The sequence below is a fragment of the Sceloporus undulatus genome, chromosome 3 (genome assembly GCF_019175285.1).
Source record: "Sceloporus undulatus isolate JIND9_A2432 ecotype Alabama chromosome 3, SceUnd_v1.1, whole genome shotgun sequence".
Lineage (NCBI taxonomy): Eukaryota > Metazoa > Chordata > Lepidosauria > Squamata > Phrynosomatidae > Sceloporus > Sceloporus undulatus.
This window is the reverse complement of record NC_056524.1, coordinates 32,149,301-32,167,026: the sequence shown is the minus strand read 5'-3', so window position 1 is coordinate 32,167,026 and position 17,726 is coordinate 32,149,301. Positions and strand designations below refer to the sequence as shown.

General features: G+C 41.3%; 1 protein-coding gene across 3 annotated transcripts in view; it reads left to right on the top strand.

Annotated features, from left to right (window-relative positions):
- Positions 1-17,726, top strand: part of FLT1 (fms related receptor tyrosine kinase 1) — a 202,424-nt gene that overhangs the window by 14,521 nt on the left and 170,177 nt on the right. For all 3 annotated transcript variants that reach the window (XM_042457573.1, XM_042457574.1, XM_042457575.1), the window contains exons 2-3: positions 7,309-7,405; positions 7,727-7,950. In XM_042457573.1, the coding sequence (XP_042313507.1) occupies positions 7,309-7,405; positions 7,727-7,950 (321 nt within the window). The remainder of the gene's footprint in view (positions 1-7,308; positions 7,406-7,726; positions 7,951-17,726) is intronic.

Here is a 17,726-nt window from a genome sequence, read left to right as displayed (position 1 = left end):
AAAATAAAGAAAATATATTTGATACAAAGCATACAGTTTGAATCTCCCTCATATGAAATGTTTGGGACATATGTAATGAGATCTCTTAGAGATGAGACCCAAGTCTAAACATGAATTTCATTTATATTCTATATATACTTTATGCACATAGCCTGAAGTTATACATAATATTTTTAATAATTTTGTTCATGAAACAAAGTTTGTGTATATTGAACTATCAGAAAGCAAAGGTGTCACTATCTCAGCCACTCCTGTAAATGATTTGGGAATATTTTGGATTCCAGAATTCCAGATAAGGGATACTCAACCTGTAAAATTATCACTTATTATTTTAATGGAACTTTTTTATTTTTGATGGGGAGGGGGGATTGAATTAATTAAAAACAAACAGTTCTCTTTATGAATTCTTTCCTATCCCCAGATGGATTTGTCACACAATATAGCTTATTCTGTATTGTCCCACTACATTCCGAACCAGTACAATATTGCATTATATTGGACTAACAATAGGATTTAGATCACCGCATAGTTACATCTCTTAGCCACAAGTTGTAGGGATACCTATGGGTTTATGTGACTTTAAAATGAGATCAGAAAGCCATTTGAAAAGTAAATCTATCAAAGGGCATCAGCTGATTGACACACTTCCCTCATTAGAGGGATACCTCTGGATACCTCTTTGCTTGTTTATGTAAAGTGCTTTTGGCTACTCTTCCATCAAAGAAGTTCCCATACCAATGCATGTGGGATCAAGAACAAAAAAGACAACCCTTAGCTTCAGACATTCATGAGACAAAGTCAAAAAGGAATGAGAAGGCAAAAGGAAGACAGTCAAGTTCTGATCCTCATTCCTGAAATGACAGAGTTTTCCTAACAAACAGCTTGAATGAAAATAGTTCATGAAGTGGAGGCAGTTGATGGAAGTGGTCTCTCAGCAAAACCTATGGTGTACCTCTACAGTCCCATCTCTCCTGATGCAGGTCAATGCAGATCTCTGGAATTGTTAGTTTCTGGAATGACTGCCCCCATCACTAAAAGACAGCATGATCTGTGGACCATGCTTTCTTTGAGAAAGTTGTAGTTCAAAAAAGTGTCCCTCCCCACTTTCCACACTCTGACAGGCTAGTGCTATTGGATTTCATTCTTCTTACAGGTTTTGGGAAGCCTTTCTTCTTCTGAAATTTTGTACTTCTAAAAACGAAGTGTCAAAAAAATGGTTAATTTCTTCTTATTATTTATTTTTATTTATAGTATTTATACCCCACTCTTCAGCCAAAAGGCTATCAGAGTGGCTTACGTTGTTTTAAATGATCAGAATTGAACTATATGGGATTCTCAGCCATCTGAGTGGGTCAAATGCAGTAAGAGCAGATATGGTCAGAGATCTTACATTGTGCTTGCATTTTGTAAATTTATACTCACATACTTGGTGGTTGTACTGCACTATCTGTCTGAATCATAATGAATATTCCTAGGCTTTACTGATTTTCAAAGCCAAAGTAGTGAAGTCTTCTTAAATCTTGAAATATTACATTTTTACTTAGTTGCAAAAATCTATGTTATTGGTTTGAGATGCAGTGCTGTTTCTTGCTAATAGTCACACATGCTTTGGCGTTCTCCTGTTTTGTTTTTGCTTTACCACTCCGGATAATTGTTAGTGCTGTTTAAAAGGAGTTTGAGGATGAACTGAAACCAGCTGAGAGCCTTTGCATATTCCTTAAAGTCATGACAGTACTGATTAAGAAAGAAATCCACTTTCAAGACTTCCCTGAGTTTATACAATTGTATGTTTATGTGTATACATGCACATATGTGCTTTCTAGCCACCTGTCGACTTATGATAGCCCCATGAATTTCATGGGGTTTTCTTAGACAAGGAATACTCAGGAGTGGTTTTGCCAATTTCTTCCTCTGAAATATAGCCTACATCACCCGGTATTTATTAGCAGTCTCCCATCCAAGTATTAACCAGGGCTGACCCTGTTTATCTTCCAAGAACTAACAGGATCTGGTGCCTTCAGGAGGTTTCGGACATAGAAATAGTAAAGGAGTTCCTATATCTTGGATCAGACATAGATCAGAACGGGGACTGTGGGCAGGAAATCAGAAAAAGACTAAGAATGCATAGGGCAGCTATGAAATAATTAGGAAAGGTCCTAAAGAGCAAAGATATACAACTAAACATGAAAATCAGAATCGTTCAAGCAAGTGTATTCCCCATTACTATGTATGGATGCAAGAGCTGGACAGTTAAGAAAATGGACGAAAAGAGAATAAATTCATTTGAGATGTGGCGCTGAAGAAGAGTGCTGAGGATACTGTGGACAGCAAAAAGAAGAAATATGTGGGTCCTAGAACAGATCACGCCTGAAATTTCCCTAGAGACAAAGATGACTAAAGTGAGACTGTTGTACTTTGGTCATATCATGAGAAGACACGTCTCATCAGAAAAGACAATAATGCTGGGAAAGGTAGGGGGCAGTAAAAAGAGAGGAAGTCCACATGCTAGATGGATGGACTCAATTAAGGAGATCACAGATATGAACCTGCAGAAACTGGGAAGAGTAGTGGAGGATAAGGTGTCTTGGAGATGTCTTATCCACTGGGTCAACATGAGTCAAGATTCACTCGAAGGTGGTTAACAACAAAAACAACAAACAATAGAATAGAGATGAGCTAAATGCATTCCTCCAGATGTTGTTGGAGAATGGAGAATTCATTACCATTGACTGTTGATGGAAGTTGTAGTCGAAGCATGATCTGAAAGGTCATACTGTGGCCAGGGTAATGTAACAAAATTAATCTCAGTCAGCCAAGACATGCATTTATTTCAGTTCTCCGCATAAACACAGAGCAGTAAATAAAAGGAAGCAATTACTTAATATTTTCTTAGGCTTGGTCTGCACATTACGTGCTACCTTGGATGATTACACAGTATGAATTCAAGCCATTACAGGTCAGAACACCATAGGTAGAAATTATAGCACAGTCTCTAACCCAGTCCCTTTCTTTTCAGTGGTATCCAGGGCCAGTGGTATCACTAGAGAGAGAAACAATTACTGGAGGTGGCAACAGCTGAGAATCAGGAGGTGCAGGCTGCTGGTTGTTTCCCTGGACTCCACACTCTTCCCCTCTGCTACACAATTTGTACTGAGCCTCCTAAACATGCCTTAGTTGTAGCAGAGGACACTTTCCCAATCTGCAGTGTTAAAATAAGAATAAATTACAATTCTACCCAGCTTCTTCTTGTGAAATGAAGAGGAAGGGGCCAATTTATCCGTTACTTCAGGCAATAATATGCTTTGGTTCAGCCCCAGTGTTATCTGCAAATGATGAAGCCAGGCCTCGTCCTCCTCCTCACCGCTGCACTTAAAGGGCCAAGGGGAGCTTGGAGGCCCAGAGGAGGAGGATGCTGCGGCGGCGGCAGGACTGGGCTGACGCCGGCCCCGCCACCTCCGTGGGCCACATATGGCCCACGGGCCGGGGGTTGCCGACGCCTGCTTTAAAAGAACTATAGCTTGCCATACACTGAAACCCTATTGATTTGCTTCAGGAGGCTGTATAAAATCATATAAAAAGCATCTAAATAATTTATTCATATTTTAAACAAACCTCAATTCAGCTTCTTTCAGAGAAAAAGATGTAGTGTGAAGTTTCCATACTGTTAAATTGTATTTATTATTTGTTCCATTCCAGCACTCTGGCCACCACATGACACCACCTTTATGGTTTAATGTTATTTCTGAACCAGAAATAATGATTTGTGGAATGTACAACTTACAAGCCATCTCTTTTCTCCATTACAGTAGCACATATAGCCTTTGTGTTACCTTTTTTTTTTCTAGTCCTTTGTATGTCTCATCTTTCCTCCCTCAGTATTTTATAGTGAGACACACCCTCATCAATGATTCCCTACTGATTCTTCATTCATGAGATGATCTTTCCCATTTTCTATAGTTTGAGAATGATGTGCTTGGCTAAATTTTTACAGACATGATTGAGGAGGAATTTCAGGTTAAACCACAAATGACCCGATTAGAAGCTCCATGAAGCAAATCAGAACACTGTCTTGATTGTAGTGAATTTTAATCAAGCCGTAAATTGAATAACTCAAGGATTTTGCCCTACATGAATTTCATCCTGACATAATTTTCAAAGCAGCTGCTAAACATCTGAGAGATTGAGATGTTTAATTCAAACTCTTGTGGGAGTTTAATTAATTTAATTTTGCAATGGTATGTCTCATCAAATAAAAATGAGCATTATACAGTTGTGGTTGGTATATTTTTAAAATGGAAAAAGGGATGCACTGTGTCAGTGATTGCTATGTAAGTAGATAAATCTGGGTGACTCCATGATTCTGAGAAGACATTGAAACATATTATATATGGATAGGTTACCTTTTTTTGGACAGTTTAGCTTAAAAACAAGGTAAGCGGAGACATGTTGTTGTGTGTGCCTTCAAGCCATTTCTGATTTATGGTGACTCTAAGGCATTTTCTTGGCAAGATGTGTTTAGACAAGGGTTTGCCTTTGCCTTCCTCTGAAGATGAGAGAATGTGATTTACCCAAGATCATCCAGTGGCTTTCCATGGTCAAGAGGGGATTTGAACCCTGGTCTCCAGAGTCATTTGTCTAATGTTCAAACCACTACATGGCACTGGCTCAAATATAAGAAAATATCAGTGTAAAAAATGTGCATGATATAAAGAGAAGATAGGGAGAAGCTTTTCTCTCTCTTGTAATAATAGAAGCCATGATCACCCTCTAAAGTGGAACAGTGGAAGAACTTATTCACATAGCACAGAGTTTAGCTGTGGAATTTACTGCCACAAAATGTAGTTGGTTGCCAAATTGACTGGGTTTGAAGGTGACTGGACAGATTTATGGCAGATGGGGTCACCAGTAGATACTAGTCAGGATTATTATAGCTTTGCTATGTCCTCTACTCTCTATCACTCAGTATGTCTCTATATTTGAGTTGCTGGGGAACATGAAATGGAAGGTACAGTTGCACTAATGTCCTGCTAGTGGGCTTTCAGTAGGCAACTGATTTCCACTGTGTGAACAGAATGGTGGGCTAAACGGACTTTTGGTTTGATATAGCATGTTGTGTTGGATCCAAATCAGATCCAAGTCCAGGAGTACATCCAAGCTGTGAACCTGAGATTTTAGGAGCAGTGAAACCCCATCCAGCTCAGCCTGAATCCCCATTCCCTAATCTGCCTTTGGGCTGACCAGGAGCACCTCTGTCGTATCTGGATTAGGTTTCAATTTGTTTACCCTCATTCAGTCCAGCAGATACTAGTTTAGTACAGAAACAGCTTCCTTGGAATTGGATGAAAGAAGAGAGTTATGTGTCCATGTAATGACGACACTGAACCCCAAAACTTTGGCTGATCTTTTCCAGGGGTTCCATGTAAATATTAAATAGTACAGAGGACAACTGAGCCCTGTGGAAAGTAGCCAGGCTGTCAAACAGGTATCCCTCAGCACCACCCAGCTTTTACGTCTGCCCCTCCAAGAAGGACCAGAGCGACTGTAAAACAATGCCTCCAAGCCCCATCCCAGAGAGGCAACCCAGAAGGATACCATGGTCAATGGTACCGAAAGCTGCTGAGACATCCATCAGAATCAACAGGGACACACTCCCCTTGTCTAGTTCCCTGCATAGGTAATCTACCAAGGTGACCAAAGTGTCTCTGTCCCATAGCCAAGCCTGAAGCCAGGTTCAAATGGATCTAGAAAACCCATTTCATCCAGGAATATCTGAAGCTGGGAGGCCACCACATGCTCTACTACCTTGCCCAAAAAGAGATATTGGAGACTGGCTTATACTTTTCCAGTATGTTGTGGTCCAGGGGATATCCTAGTTGTGTTTACCCAACTACGCTAATGTAATTACCTAACAGGATCCTGACCATTGTCTTTCAGCAATGAATGCAAGCTGCTTTAGAGTCCAAAAAGACCTGCGTTCATGGGAAAAGTCTATCAATTTTTCTAGCCTCTTTGTTCACATGATTTACAAAAACTATAAAAGGAAATCTGACTGAGAAGATTCTTTTCTAGGAAATATATATGTACCCATACAACAGCCACCTTATTGACCTATCTAACTATGGTATAGTATTGTAGAAACACAAAAGAAAATTGAGTTTATGTTAAGTTTGTCTGTGAGTGAGCATTATCAGTTTTTATCTGTGCACTGACAATTACATAAAATATTGTGCAAGGCAACCTATATGCTTGCACAGATGTTCTTCTGTACAACGTTTATCTTCTCTTTTTTGTTTGCTTAAACTGCTTGCTGGTTCTGTGATCTCAACAAGGCTCCTGAAGTAGGAGTGGCTGCATGAGAGTAAATGTGGACATCCTATCTAGTAGAGAGCAGTTGTCATAAGCACATGGCTAGCAGGGCAATCCTATGTTTCTGGGAAGCTGTCTGGATGTTATCCAAGGTCTATCACATGCTCTAATGCCTAGCAGCAGAATCAATGGGACAATATAAGTACAACAAATTCTATACAAATACAGCCATGCTTCTGGCACACTGGTACACATGTATTGGAGAAACTACATAGGATGAATGTACAGGATCCCCCCGTCCCCATTATTATATGGACAAAATTACTGACCACTGTAAGGCAGAAATAGTACATGACTATTTAGTCATATGTAGTCAATTACATGTGGGATTATTGACTCATTCTCTCATTTAGCCTATATACAACATAGGAAGGAATCTTGTTATCTACCAGATATTGGATAAAAAATTCCAACAATCCTAGTCAACATAGTCAACAGTGAAGAATGATGGGCACAATAACTTCTGGAAAGCCACATGAGTCTCATGTCTGGCCTTTAAGATAAATGTGAGCAAATTTATGTGCCTGGCATGGTGAAATGCCTTAGCTGTATCTCCTTTGAATGAATGTGAAAATGAACTGATGGACTTTAGCTTAATGTCAGTAGCATTACCTCTTACCAGTCTTCCTTTGAAACACATAGACTATAGGTGACAATTTGAAGAGATATAGATCATGGAATTCATTAGACTACAATGAGAATACCAGGGCTGGCCTTTCATTAAGCAGACTGAGACAGCCATCTAGACAGCAGATTTTGCATTTCACAAAGAGCTGTAGATTGATCATTATTTTGCTGGCCATACTGGGTAATTTGTGGAATTGTAGTTCAAAAAATAACATTTCCAGGCTATGGCTAAATGTATATGAATGAAAATGTATGTAAAGTCTGATGTATTTCCTTACAGTTTAAATAGCACTTATTTTTTTATTTATTTTCTAGGATCTAGTTCAGGATCCAGATGGAAAGGTCCAAAATTAAATATTACGGGAACTCAATATGTCATACAGGAAGGAGATTCTTTAAGCATCATGTGCAGGTAATTGGTTGGGTATGGTGGAAGGGTAAGCTTTGTATAACTTTGGCCTACAGTTAATATACTATTGTTTTAGTTTGTCCACTGAGGTGGGGAGGGGGAGAAAGGGACCTATTTCCAGAGGCATGAAAGGACAGTCATTCAAAAGATCTTTGTGAATGTTTTTTCTTCTTCATTTCTGCTTTTGCTTATAGAAAATGCTGTTACCAAGAGCTCCAGACAGAACTCGATGTAGTAAATCAAAAGCATGGGAATTAGTTCTATATTACTGTAGCACAACCTAATTGTTTGTTGTTACTTTTGCTTCTTTATCTGAATTTACAGTGGGGAAATGACCCATTCATGGTCTCTGCCTGAAAGTCTAAGTATGGATAGCAAACGAGTGAATATTATTAACAGTACTTGTGGAAGAAATGGCAAACAGTTCTGCAGTAGCCTGACTGTGAACAGAGCTCAAGCAAATGACACAGGATATTACAGTTGCAACTATCCATCCTCAAGAGCCCTGAGAAAGAAGATAGTGTCAAAAATATATATATTTATCAATGGTAAGATTCCCCCCTCCCTTTAAAAACTTTTTGTGCAATGCTGAATTAAAAGGACTGAATTATGAAACATGTACATCTTGTGCAGGTCCACTGAAACTAGTTGGACATTTTGCGATGCAACAAAAAGGCACCTGGAAACATTATTGTAAAAGCCAGCGAACCAGGGTTACCTTTATCGGCCAGGCAAAACGCACAAAATACATCATGCAAGTTTTCAAGGCTCCTTTGGCTTCTTCATCAGGCAAAATATGTTAACAAAATGTAGGCCTGTGACTCTACCATTACCACTTTTCTTCTCCCATATGATTTTTTAAAAGATATTTTGGCTGATGAAAAAGCCAGTGGAACTTTGAAAGCCTGCATGATTATTTTGTGTATTTTGGTTTGAAGATGGAGACAACGTTTGCCCTCCTCCAGTCTGCTGGGATTTCTCCTGTTTTCCAGGAGTTTTCAAAGATTATTGTCAATGGGTCCGATATTACATTTGCCAGTTCTTTTAATACCCTTGGATGTAGTTCATCTGGTCCTGGAGACGTAAATTCATTTAGATTAACAAGGTATTCCTGTACTATCTCTTTGCTTATTCTGTACTGAAATTCCCCTAATCTGTCCTCAGCTCGATTATCCTCAGGTTGAGCACCCTTTTCCTTTTCTGAGAAGACTGAGGCAAAGAAAGTGTTGAGTAATTCTGCCTTTTCTCTGTCTCCTGTTAGCATTTTGCCATCTTCTCCACCCATTGACCCTACCAGTTCCTTCTTCTTCCTTTTGCTGCAGACATATCCAAAAAAGCCCTTTTTATTGTTCTTAACCTCTCTAGCAAGCCAGAGTTCATTCTGCGCTTTAGCTTTTCTGACTTTACCCCTACACATGCCTGCTATTTCTTTGAATTCCTTTTTTGTGATTTCCCCCTTTTTCCATTTCTTATACATGTTCCGTTTCAAACTTAGCTCGGTTGAAAGTTCCTTAGTCATCCATCCTGGTTTCTTGAGACACCTCCCGTTTTTCTTTCTCACTGGAACTGTTTGAAACTGAGCCTTCAGTATCTCCCTTTTGAGAAAGTCCCATCCATCCTGAACTCCTTTATCTTTTAGTATTTCTGACCATGGAATTGCCCTCAATACTTCTCTAAGTTTACTGAAATCCGCTCTCCTAAAGTCTAGGATGCGTGTCTGACTATGCCTGGCTTCTCCTTTCCACTGTATTACAAACTCCAGGAGAACATGGTCACTTCCACCTAATGATCCCACCACTTGCACCCCATTAACCAAGTCATCCTTGTTGGTTAGGATCAGATCTAAAATAACTGATCCCCTTGTTGCCTCTTCCACCTTTTGGACAATGAAATTGTCTTCCAGGCAAGTGAGGAATTTGCTAGACCTTTAGGATTTGGCTGAGTTTGACTTCCAGCCCTGATTGTAAGAAGGGCGGTATAAAAATAAAACTTTTATTTTATTATTATTATTTAGTTGAAGTTGCCCATCACTACTACATCTCTTCTTTCTGAGTGTGCAGTCATCTGTTCTAGAAAGGCATCATCAATTTCCTCCATCTGACTTGGGGGTCTGTAGTAGACTCCCACCATAACATCCTTGTTGTTTCCCTGCCCTTTAATTTTTATCCAGATGCTCTCCACCTGGCTGCTAGTATTGATGTCCTGGATCTCTTCACTGGTGTAAATATCTCTGACATATAGTGCTATTCCTCCTCCTTTCCCGTTTGGCCTATTTCTCTTTAAAAGTTTATACCCCTCTATTTCCACATTCCAATTATGAGACTCATCCCACTAGGTTTCAGTGATGCCTATTATATCATATTTGCTTTGTTGTACTAGGAGTTCGAGTTCATCTTGCTTATTTCCCATGTTCTATGCATTAGTGTAGAGACATCGAAGACCATGGATCCCCGTTACTTGCTGCCTGTGCATGTTTTCTTGCCTCCCACTGTTGGGTCCTTGCACTATTTGTCTTGTTTCCTCTATGTCAGTTAGACTATTTTCTCCAGCCCTTTTGCCTACCTTAATATTGTCTCCCTCCCCCACGAAACTCAGTTTAAAGCCCTCCTGATCAAGTTCTTGAGACTGTTGGCAAAAACATTTCTTTCAACTGGCGTGAGATGCAACCCGTCCGTTGCAAGAAGTCCTTCCTCATGGAACCGCAGCCCATGATAGAAGAATACAAATCATTCTTGGTGGCACCATCTGCGAAGCCAGTTGTTCACATCCGCTATTTTTCTCTCCCTTCCTGGACCATGCCCTTCAACTGGCAGAAGAGACAAGATGACAACCTGTGCATCCATTCCTTTTAGCTTCCTACCAAGTGCCTTGTAATCCCTTCTGATGTTCTGAAGGTTGTGTCTTGCAGTATCATTGGATCTCACGTGGACCAAAAGGAAAGGGTATTGGTCAGTAGGCTTGACCAGTCTTGTCAGCCTCTCTGTCACATCATGGATCTTTGCCCCGGGGAGACAACACACCTCTTGAGACATCTTGTCAGGCCTACAAATCACTGCTTCTGTACCCCTCAGCAAGGAGTCCCCCACTATGACCACACGCCTCCTCCGAGGCTTAGCAGCGACTGTTCCCTCGGGTGGGACTCTCAGGCTCCCCTGCTCTGTCCCTGAAGTCTGTCCATGCTGCTCTTCCTCAACCTCCTTGATAAAAGAAAGAGCTTTGAATTGATTCTCTAGCTGCAAACTCCCGGAACAATCCCTTCTTGGCCTACTTCTCTGTGTGACATTCCTCCAGCTGTCTGCCTTCTGTGTATGGGAAGTGACCTCCTCCGTCCCAGCAACTTCCTCTGCATGGTACTCGTCCAAGATCGTTAGTTCTGTTCTTTCCAGGAAATCATCTTGCTCCCTAATATGCTGAAGTGTAGCTACTCTGGACTCCAGCTGCTGTACTTTCTCCTCCAAGAGTGCTACCAACTTGCACTTGGTGCATGTGAAGTTCTCCACATTTAGGGAAGAAGGCAAACATCCCACAAGTGTTGCAGGTGACTGCAGTAGTTCTGTCAGTGTCCATACTGAAAAGTCTTAGGAAATTACTGGAACAGGACTGTGAGCTTCCTCCTAAAAAAAAATCCTTCAGAAAACACCAGTGTTAAAGCCCCTGATGTTTCGCCAATTTCTGGCAGTGAGTTCAATCAACTCCGCCTCTGCTGTAAATCTCCTCAGATGAAAAGGAACGAATGGCACACAGCTCTGGGAGAAGTGATATAGAGCTAGTCTGCTAGCTCCGCCCCCTAGTGACTCACAGATGTGACTCACTGAAGCTCCACCCCCTCAGCAACAAGTACACTGTCCCTAGAGTTTTAAAAAAATTGAAACAGTCACCACTCCAAATGGCCGCCCAGCTACCTCTCTCCTCCTCCTCTCTGTTTTCCAAAGTTACATTTTTGTCCTTTCATGGGTAATGCATTACTGAGCATGGGTTACTTGCAAACTCTGTCTTGGAGCCCAGGAATCCAAACCAGCAAGATGCTGGACATCTGTAATTTTTCTTTTCATTAGTTTCTTCATTATGGAACATGCTTAATGAGCTTCCAGAAAAATGTACAATTGAGGGTCATACTAATGACAAGGTCAGTAATGATCTCTTCCATTTAAAAAAAATCTTTAAAGACAGCTATACCCTTGCAAACATTCAAATTAGCTTTATGTATGGGTGTATGTTTGAAGATCCAGAATATCTCCTCTTGTCACAGATATATCTGTCACAGACAGGTCTCTTCTTGTCACTTGGTACATCAGCTACAGTGGGGATGAATCAAAACACAAAGTAAAAGTTAGTATTTTATATGCCAACCTTATAGGGGCGGGGGGAGAGCAGGAAAGAGTCTGCACATGTGGAGTTTTATATGGCTTATCTAAAAGGAAGTGGACCAGAAGTGTGTCTAAAAATGATTAGAATATTCCATACAACAGTATCAAATATATACCCAGCAATATTCTTCTTGTAACCATGTTGCTAAGTGTATGTGTGTGTTTAGACAAAGGGCGTGAAATGCCATGACACTGCCAACAGAAAGAACACCAGAATGTCAAAGAACACTGTTAAGGACTTTAAAGAAATAACGATTTAAAAATCGATGCATGAGTCACATCCATTAACTTACTCTATTACTTAACTACAATCTAGGTGATTATGACCATATGGTTTCCCCATTGTTGGTGATGGGAAAGAGAAAGAGTGCATAAGAGTGTGTGACAGTGTACCCATTTGGAATCAGGATTAAGTATTTTCTAGATCAAGCTAAAGTTTTTCTCTTAGATCTTTTGAGGCGTCCTCCTCCTTTTAAGCTTTAAAATATAATGTTGATGTTTGATTAATAATAAGATTGGTGTTTGATTAATAATAAGTAGCTCAGATCAAGGGTTCTTGAATGCCTATATCAAACCAGTCCAATTTGCAAAGCCTGTAAAAGGGAATCTTAATTATAAATCATTTGGATGAACACTATTCTCTTTAAAATCTTTTTACCAAAATTTTGCATGACCTTAAAATAAAGCTACATGTTACAAGAAAAGTATGGATTTAGCCTTTCCATGAGGTTGTCTGCATGGAGCAAAAGTCCCATGTTGTGCCCGGCCTCACGTTGTCCAATTTAGACAATGAAGGCCAAAACTCCGAGGTCAGAATTGAGCCTCATCCTGCCAGACTGGACACAGATTTGCTGGATCCAGCCCAATCCCAGGGTAAAGAGCCTTTACCCCAGGGTAATTTGGCCCCTGGTTTAGAATTTTTTTTTTTTTTTGGAAACTCCATGGCAACCCTCAGCTATTAATCCCCACACACACACACACACACCTTACATTGCTGTGCTGTCATGTTTACTCAGAAGCCCCCTGTTGCTGCATCTGATGTGGAAATGGGATGCTTGCCATAGGGTTCAGCCAGGCACCCCATTTCCATATTAGACACTGTGATGGGAGGCTTCTGAGCATGAGCAATGGCATGGTAAGGTAAGGAGTGTGTACCAGTAGCAGGTCCTGGGGTGGCAGGGGGACATGTGAATAAATACCTGCCCGTCCCTGTGCCAGCCTGGGTGAGAACCCAGGCCAAAATAATATGGGCTCAGCCCTTGCTATCTTGGCCCATCTGCTCAGCCCCCATAAGTTATAGGTGGATAGATGTATTCAAGAAAGCCATGGCCCTGAACTTACAAAACCTGAGCAGGGCTGTTAATAACAGAATTCTTGGAGAGCACCATAATTTGAAGCCAGACTGACAGCACATAAAAACAACTTTCCTTCAATGCAGGACTTAAGGCAGCTTACAATATGAATTGAAAGACAATTCAGCTAAAAGCCAATCAGCTGTAACATTTAAAAAGCAAATTTTAAAAACCAAATGAGTTGTCATCTTAAAATGAAGCACTAAATTAAAACCACCAACATATTGGAGAAAAGTATACTAGGGCGCGTTACAGACCGCCTAAAAGCGGCGGTCTGCCAGCGCTGCTGGTTGCTCCGCGAGGGAGCTGCAGCAGCCAAACCGCGCGGCTCCCACGCAGAGCAAAAAAGAAGCCCCAAAATGGCGCTTCTTCCCACAGCGCGGTTATGACGCTGCGAGGTGCCAATGGTGCACTCACGACATCATAAGCGCCGCGCGACGTGCGGACGCTATGCGTCCGACACGTAATAATGGCGGCGCCTATGTGTATAGGGCACTGCCATTATTACGCCCCCATCACGTGCTAGGGGTGAGACCAGTGTGGACGCTAGGTCCCCGGCCAACCCCTAGCACGTGATGGGGGTGCCTCAAGAGCCCGTCTGTAACGGGCCTGAGTTCCATTAAAAGATGCTTCCACAGCAGCCAATTAGTCAAATGTCTATATGAATTTAAATTTTTTTTCACTTGCCAGTAGAAGAAAGCAGAAAGACAGCAAGCCTAGGTTTCCATTTAAGGGACACCCACAGCTTAGAGCAGTCACTGAGAAGGCCCTCTCTCGTGTGCTCACCAAATGTTGTCTGTGATGTGAGTGAGAGAAGGATGCCTACAGAAGATCTCAAAATTCAGCAAGAGGAGATGTAGTCTTTCAGATAGTCTGGATCCAAATCATAACCAGCACTTTGAATTGTACCTGGAAACAGACCAGTAGGCAGTGAAGTTGTCATAACAAGGACTTTCTGTTCTCCACATAACCAGCTCGGACAGCAGTCTCACCACAGCATCTTGGACCCCTTGATGTCTCTGAACACTTTCCAAAGGCAGCCTCACATAGAATGTATTATAGTAATCCAAACAGGATGAGAGCAAGGCGTGTATCATCCAGGAAGAAGAACAGCTGGCACATCAGCTTTAACTGTGCAAATACATTCCTGGCCACAGATGAAACTTGGGCATCCATGCTTAAGGTCGAGTCCAAGAGTACACACATCTCTTAAACCTAGAATTTCAGAGGGAATGTAACCCCATCCACCATAGATTGGAGGAACACATGTCTAGCAACAAAAACAAATACTCATCTGAATCCCTACCTCCACTGGTGAGGCAATAGCTGTGTTGAGAGCAGATGGCTGTAGCTGAAAGTTTAGTTTTAGAAGATGGAGGGGGGAAAGTATAATTGCTCTGCTTGAAAGAGCATTACAGGCCCTCATCCTGCTCCATGATCTGTTCAGGATTAAAGTTACAGGAACCCTATTCTGTATGCAGCCTGGCAACCATATATGAGATAAATTGCAAGATGTCACAACAATAAGCAGAAGGTGTTTATGGCAAGTGTCCTTGAAATTTTTATCTCAGTGGCATCAGTGGTTTCTGAAAGTTGTGAACTTCAGCCAGAAGGGAATACTGCCCTTTGTTGGTATCAGGTTTGCCCATACTTGGGACTATAGAATATGCCAACCATTACACTCAAATGTCATATTCTGTAGAGAGTCAGCATGTTGTAGTGGTGTGAGTGTTGGTCTAGGACTTTGGGAAACCAAAGTTTGAATCTTCACAGCACTGCTATGGGAACCCACTGGGCACGTCATATTGTCTCAGCACTAGTAGAAGGCAATGACAACCCCCCTCTTGAACAAATCTTGCTGAGAAAAGGTTGAAAAGAATAACATCATAACATCAATCCACAAATTAGTGGCATTAGAGGCCTGTTAATTTCCTTCAGAAGGTTGGATTAAAGTAGGGACCAGCAACATGTCACCCTTGAGTTCTTGTTGGGGTGTAACTTTCATTATTCCTCACCACTGGCCATGCTGGCTAGGGCTGATGGAAGATTCAGTTCAACAACAAGTTGCTCATACCTGAGTTAAAAGATTTGTATGTCTTTCCATGAGAGGTAAGAGTTATTTTCAAGAAACCAGGTCTGTACTGACTGTAGACCACAAGTGTAGCCCTTTGCCTTGGCATTCAGTTTGGAAAATCAGACTGGAAAGTTTTCTTGAGTTGAAAACATGTGGATACGGCCTGACAAGCTCAGATAAATAAAAGATGCCCCAGGCATCAGAGACGTAATAAGATCTTCTAGTCTTCCCTACAAGCAAGAATCAAAACTGTAAATTGCCATGTTTCTCCTTTGAAAAAAAATGCTGAAAGGGAGACTGATTCTTGAATGTGCCAACAATGAGGAATCACTGCAATCTCTTTATTTTATTCATACTGAATAAGTGACCAAACCAATCCCTACTGAGTTTAGTTTGGGGCATCACAAGCAGTGTGAACCAATGGCGCTGCAGCTAAAACATGGCACAGTACCTGGCTATCTGCCCTGAACCAATAAATGATCACAAGAATAAACTGAAATGAAAAGCCAATGATGGATTGAAAAGCTGACAGGAGAAAAGTATTTTATTTTTTAAAAAAATCTTCCCATATACTGCTTCCTGGGAAATAATCTATTTAAAATTGATACTATGACTACCCTTGGATTGTTTCCTGTGGCGGGATGTTGTGTCAGCCAGAGGTGGCTCTTTCCCATGTTTTAGTCTACTTCATGGGAACAAATATTTACAAATACAGAATCAGGATCTTGCCGATAGAGGAAGTCACCTCTCCTTGGCTTTTAAACACTCTGCGCTTCCTGTACTTAGATTGTTCTAGACTGTGAATCAAATAGCGGGTGGGGAAAGATGTGCAAAACCTTTCACTTCACCAACAATAGAAAATGATAATCATTAAGAAAGACATACTTGCTTTTCAAAAAAAGACTATTGACCCTTTGTGTATCTTTGGGATTTTCAGTATATTCATATATTTGACTATCAGCACATACATATGTCTATTCTGTTCTTAAGGTTTGGACTAATAAATTAGAAACAGTTAAATAAATTCCCAGCAAAATAATGGGATGGGTCTGGATTTGAAAGTCTGCAACTAAGTTGGTGGAACTCAATTTCCTAACCCCTCCTCCCACACCAGCTTCTCCAGTCGCTTAAAAATGTTACACAGAGGATAAATAAATAAACAAATAAATAAATCTTTTATTTATATCCCGCTTTTTGTTACCACAATCAAAGCGGTGTACAACCTTTAAAAAATACAACAATATATACAATTTCCGCCCCCCCTTAAAAAGGATTAAACAATTCTATCCATTAAAATTACAGACAATAAAATCTAAAAACAATAATACAATAAAATAACGGTGGGCAGAGTCTTCACTTATATATGTCTGTGGGGGGATCTTTACATGGCCGGTTCTATTCTGGGAAGGCCTGCTGGAAGAGATCGGTCTTGACAGCTTTCTTGAAGTTTTCTAGGTTAGCAATTTGATGGATCTCGTCCGGCAGGCCATTCCATAAAGTGGGAGCGATCGCGGAAAAAGTCCTCTGGGAGGTCGCCGTCAATCTGGTCTTTGTGGACTGCAACAAATTCCTCCCAGAGGATCTGAGGGTGCGGGGCAGATTATACGGAAGGAGGCGATCCCTTAAGTAGGTTGGGCCCAAGCCATGGAGGGCTTTAAAGGTACAGTAATGACCAACATCTTGTACTGTGCCCGGAAACTAATAGGCAGCCAGTGGAGTGATTTCAATACAAGTGGTACCTCGGGTTACGAAATTAATTCGTTCCGCGGCTAATTTCGTAACCCGAAAAACCTTCGTAACCTGAATTGCCATAGGCGCTAATGGAAAAAATAGCTCTCTGCTGCCCTCCGGTGGCGGAAAATAGCGCCGAGGTTTTTTCGTAACCCGAAAAAACCTTCGTAAGCCGAAACAATAAATCCCTATGGGATTTTTTCGTATCCCGAAAAATTCGTAAGCTGGGTAATTCGTATCCCGGGGTACCACTGTATTCGTGTCATATGGTCACTCATAATTGTTCCTGTAATCAATCTGGCTGCCATATTCTGTACCAGTTGAAGTTTCCGGACTAGGCACAAGGGTAGCCCCATGTAGAGTACATTACAAAAATCAAGTCTTGAGGTTACCAGTGCGTGTACTACAGTTTCGAGGTCACCCAGCTCCAGGAAAGGGCACAGCTGATGTATCAGCCAAAGCTGATAACAGGTACTCTTGACCGTTGCATTCCCCTGATTTCTCATCTGAAGCGACGAGTCAAGAAGCACCCCTAAGCTGTGAACACAGTCCTTTGAGGGGAGCGTGAACCCCTCTAGGACTGGAGGTTGCAAACTGATACTTGGTTTGGGGGCCCCTACCATGAGTACCTCTATTTTGTCTGGATTCAGCTTGAGCTTGTTTTCCCTCATCCAGTCCATTACTGATGCAAGACATTGATTGAGGGGAGAAATGCCATCTGTCATCATTGCTGGTGATCGAGACATGGAGAAGTATATTTGGGTGTCATCAGCATACTGATAACATCCTGCTCCATGTCT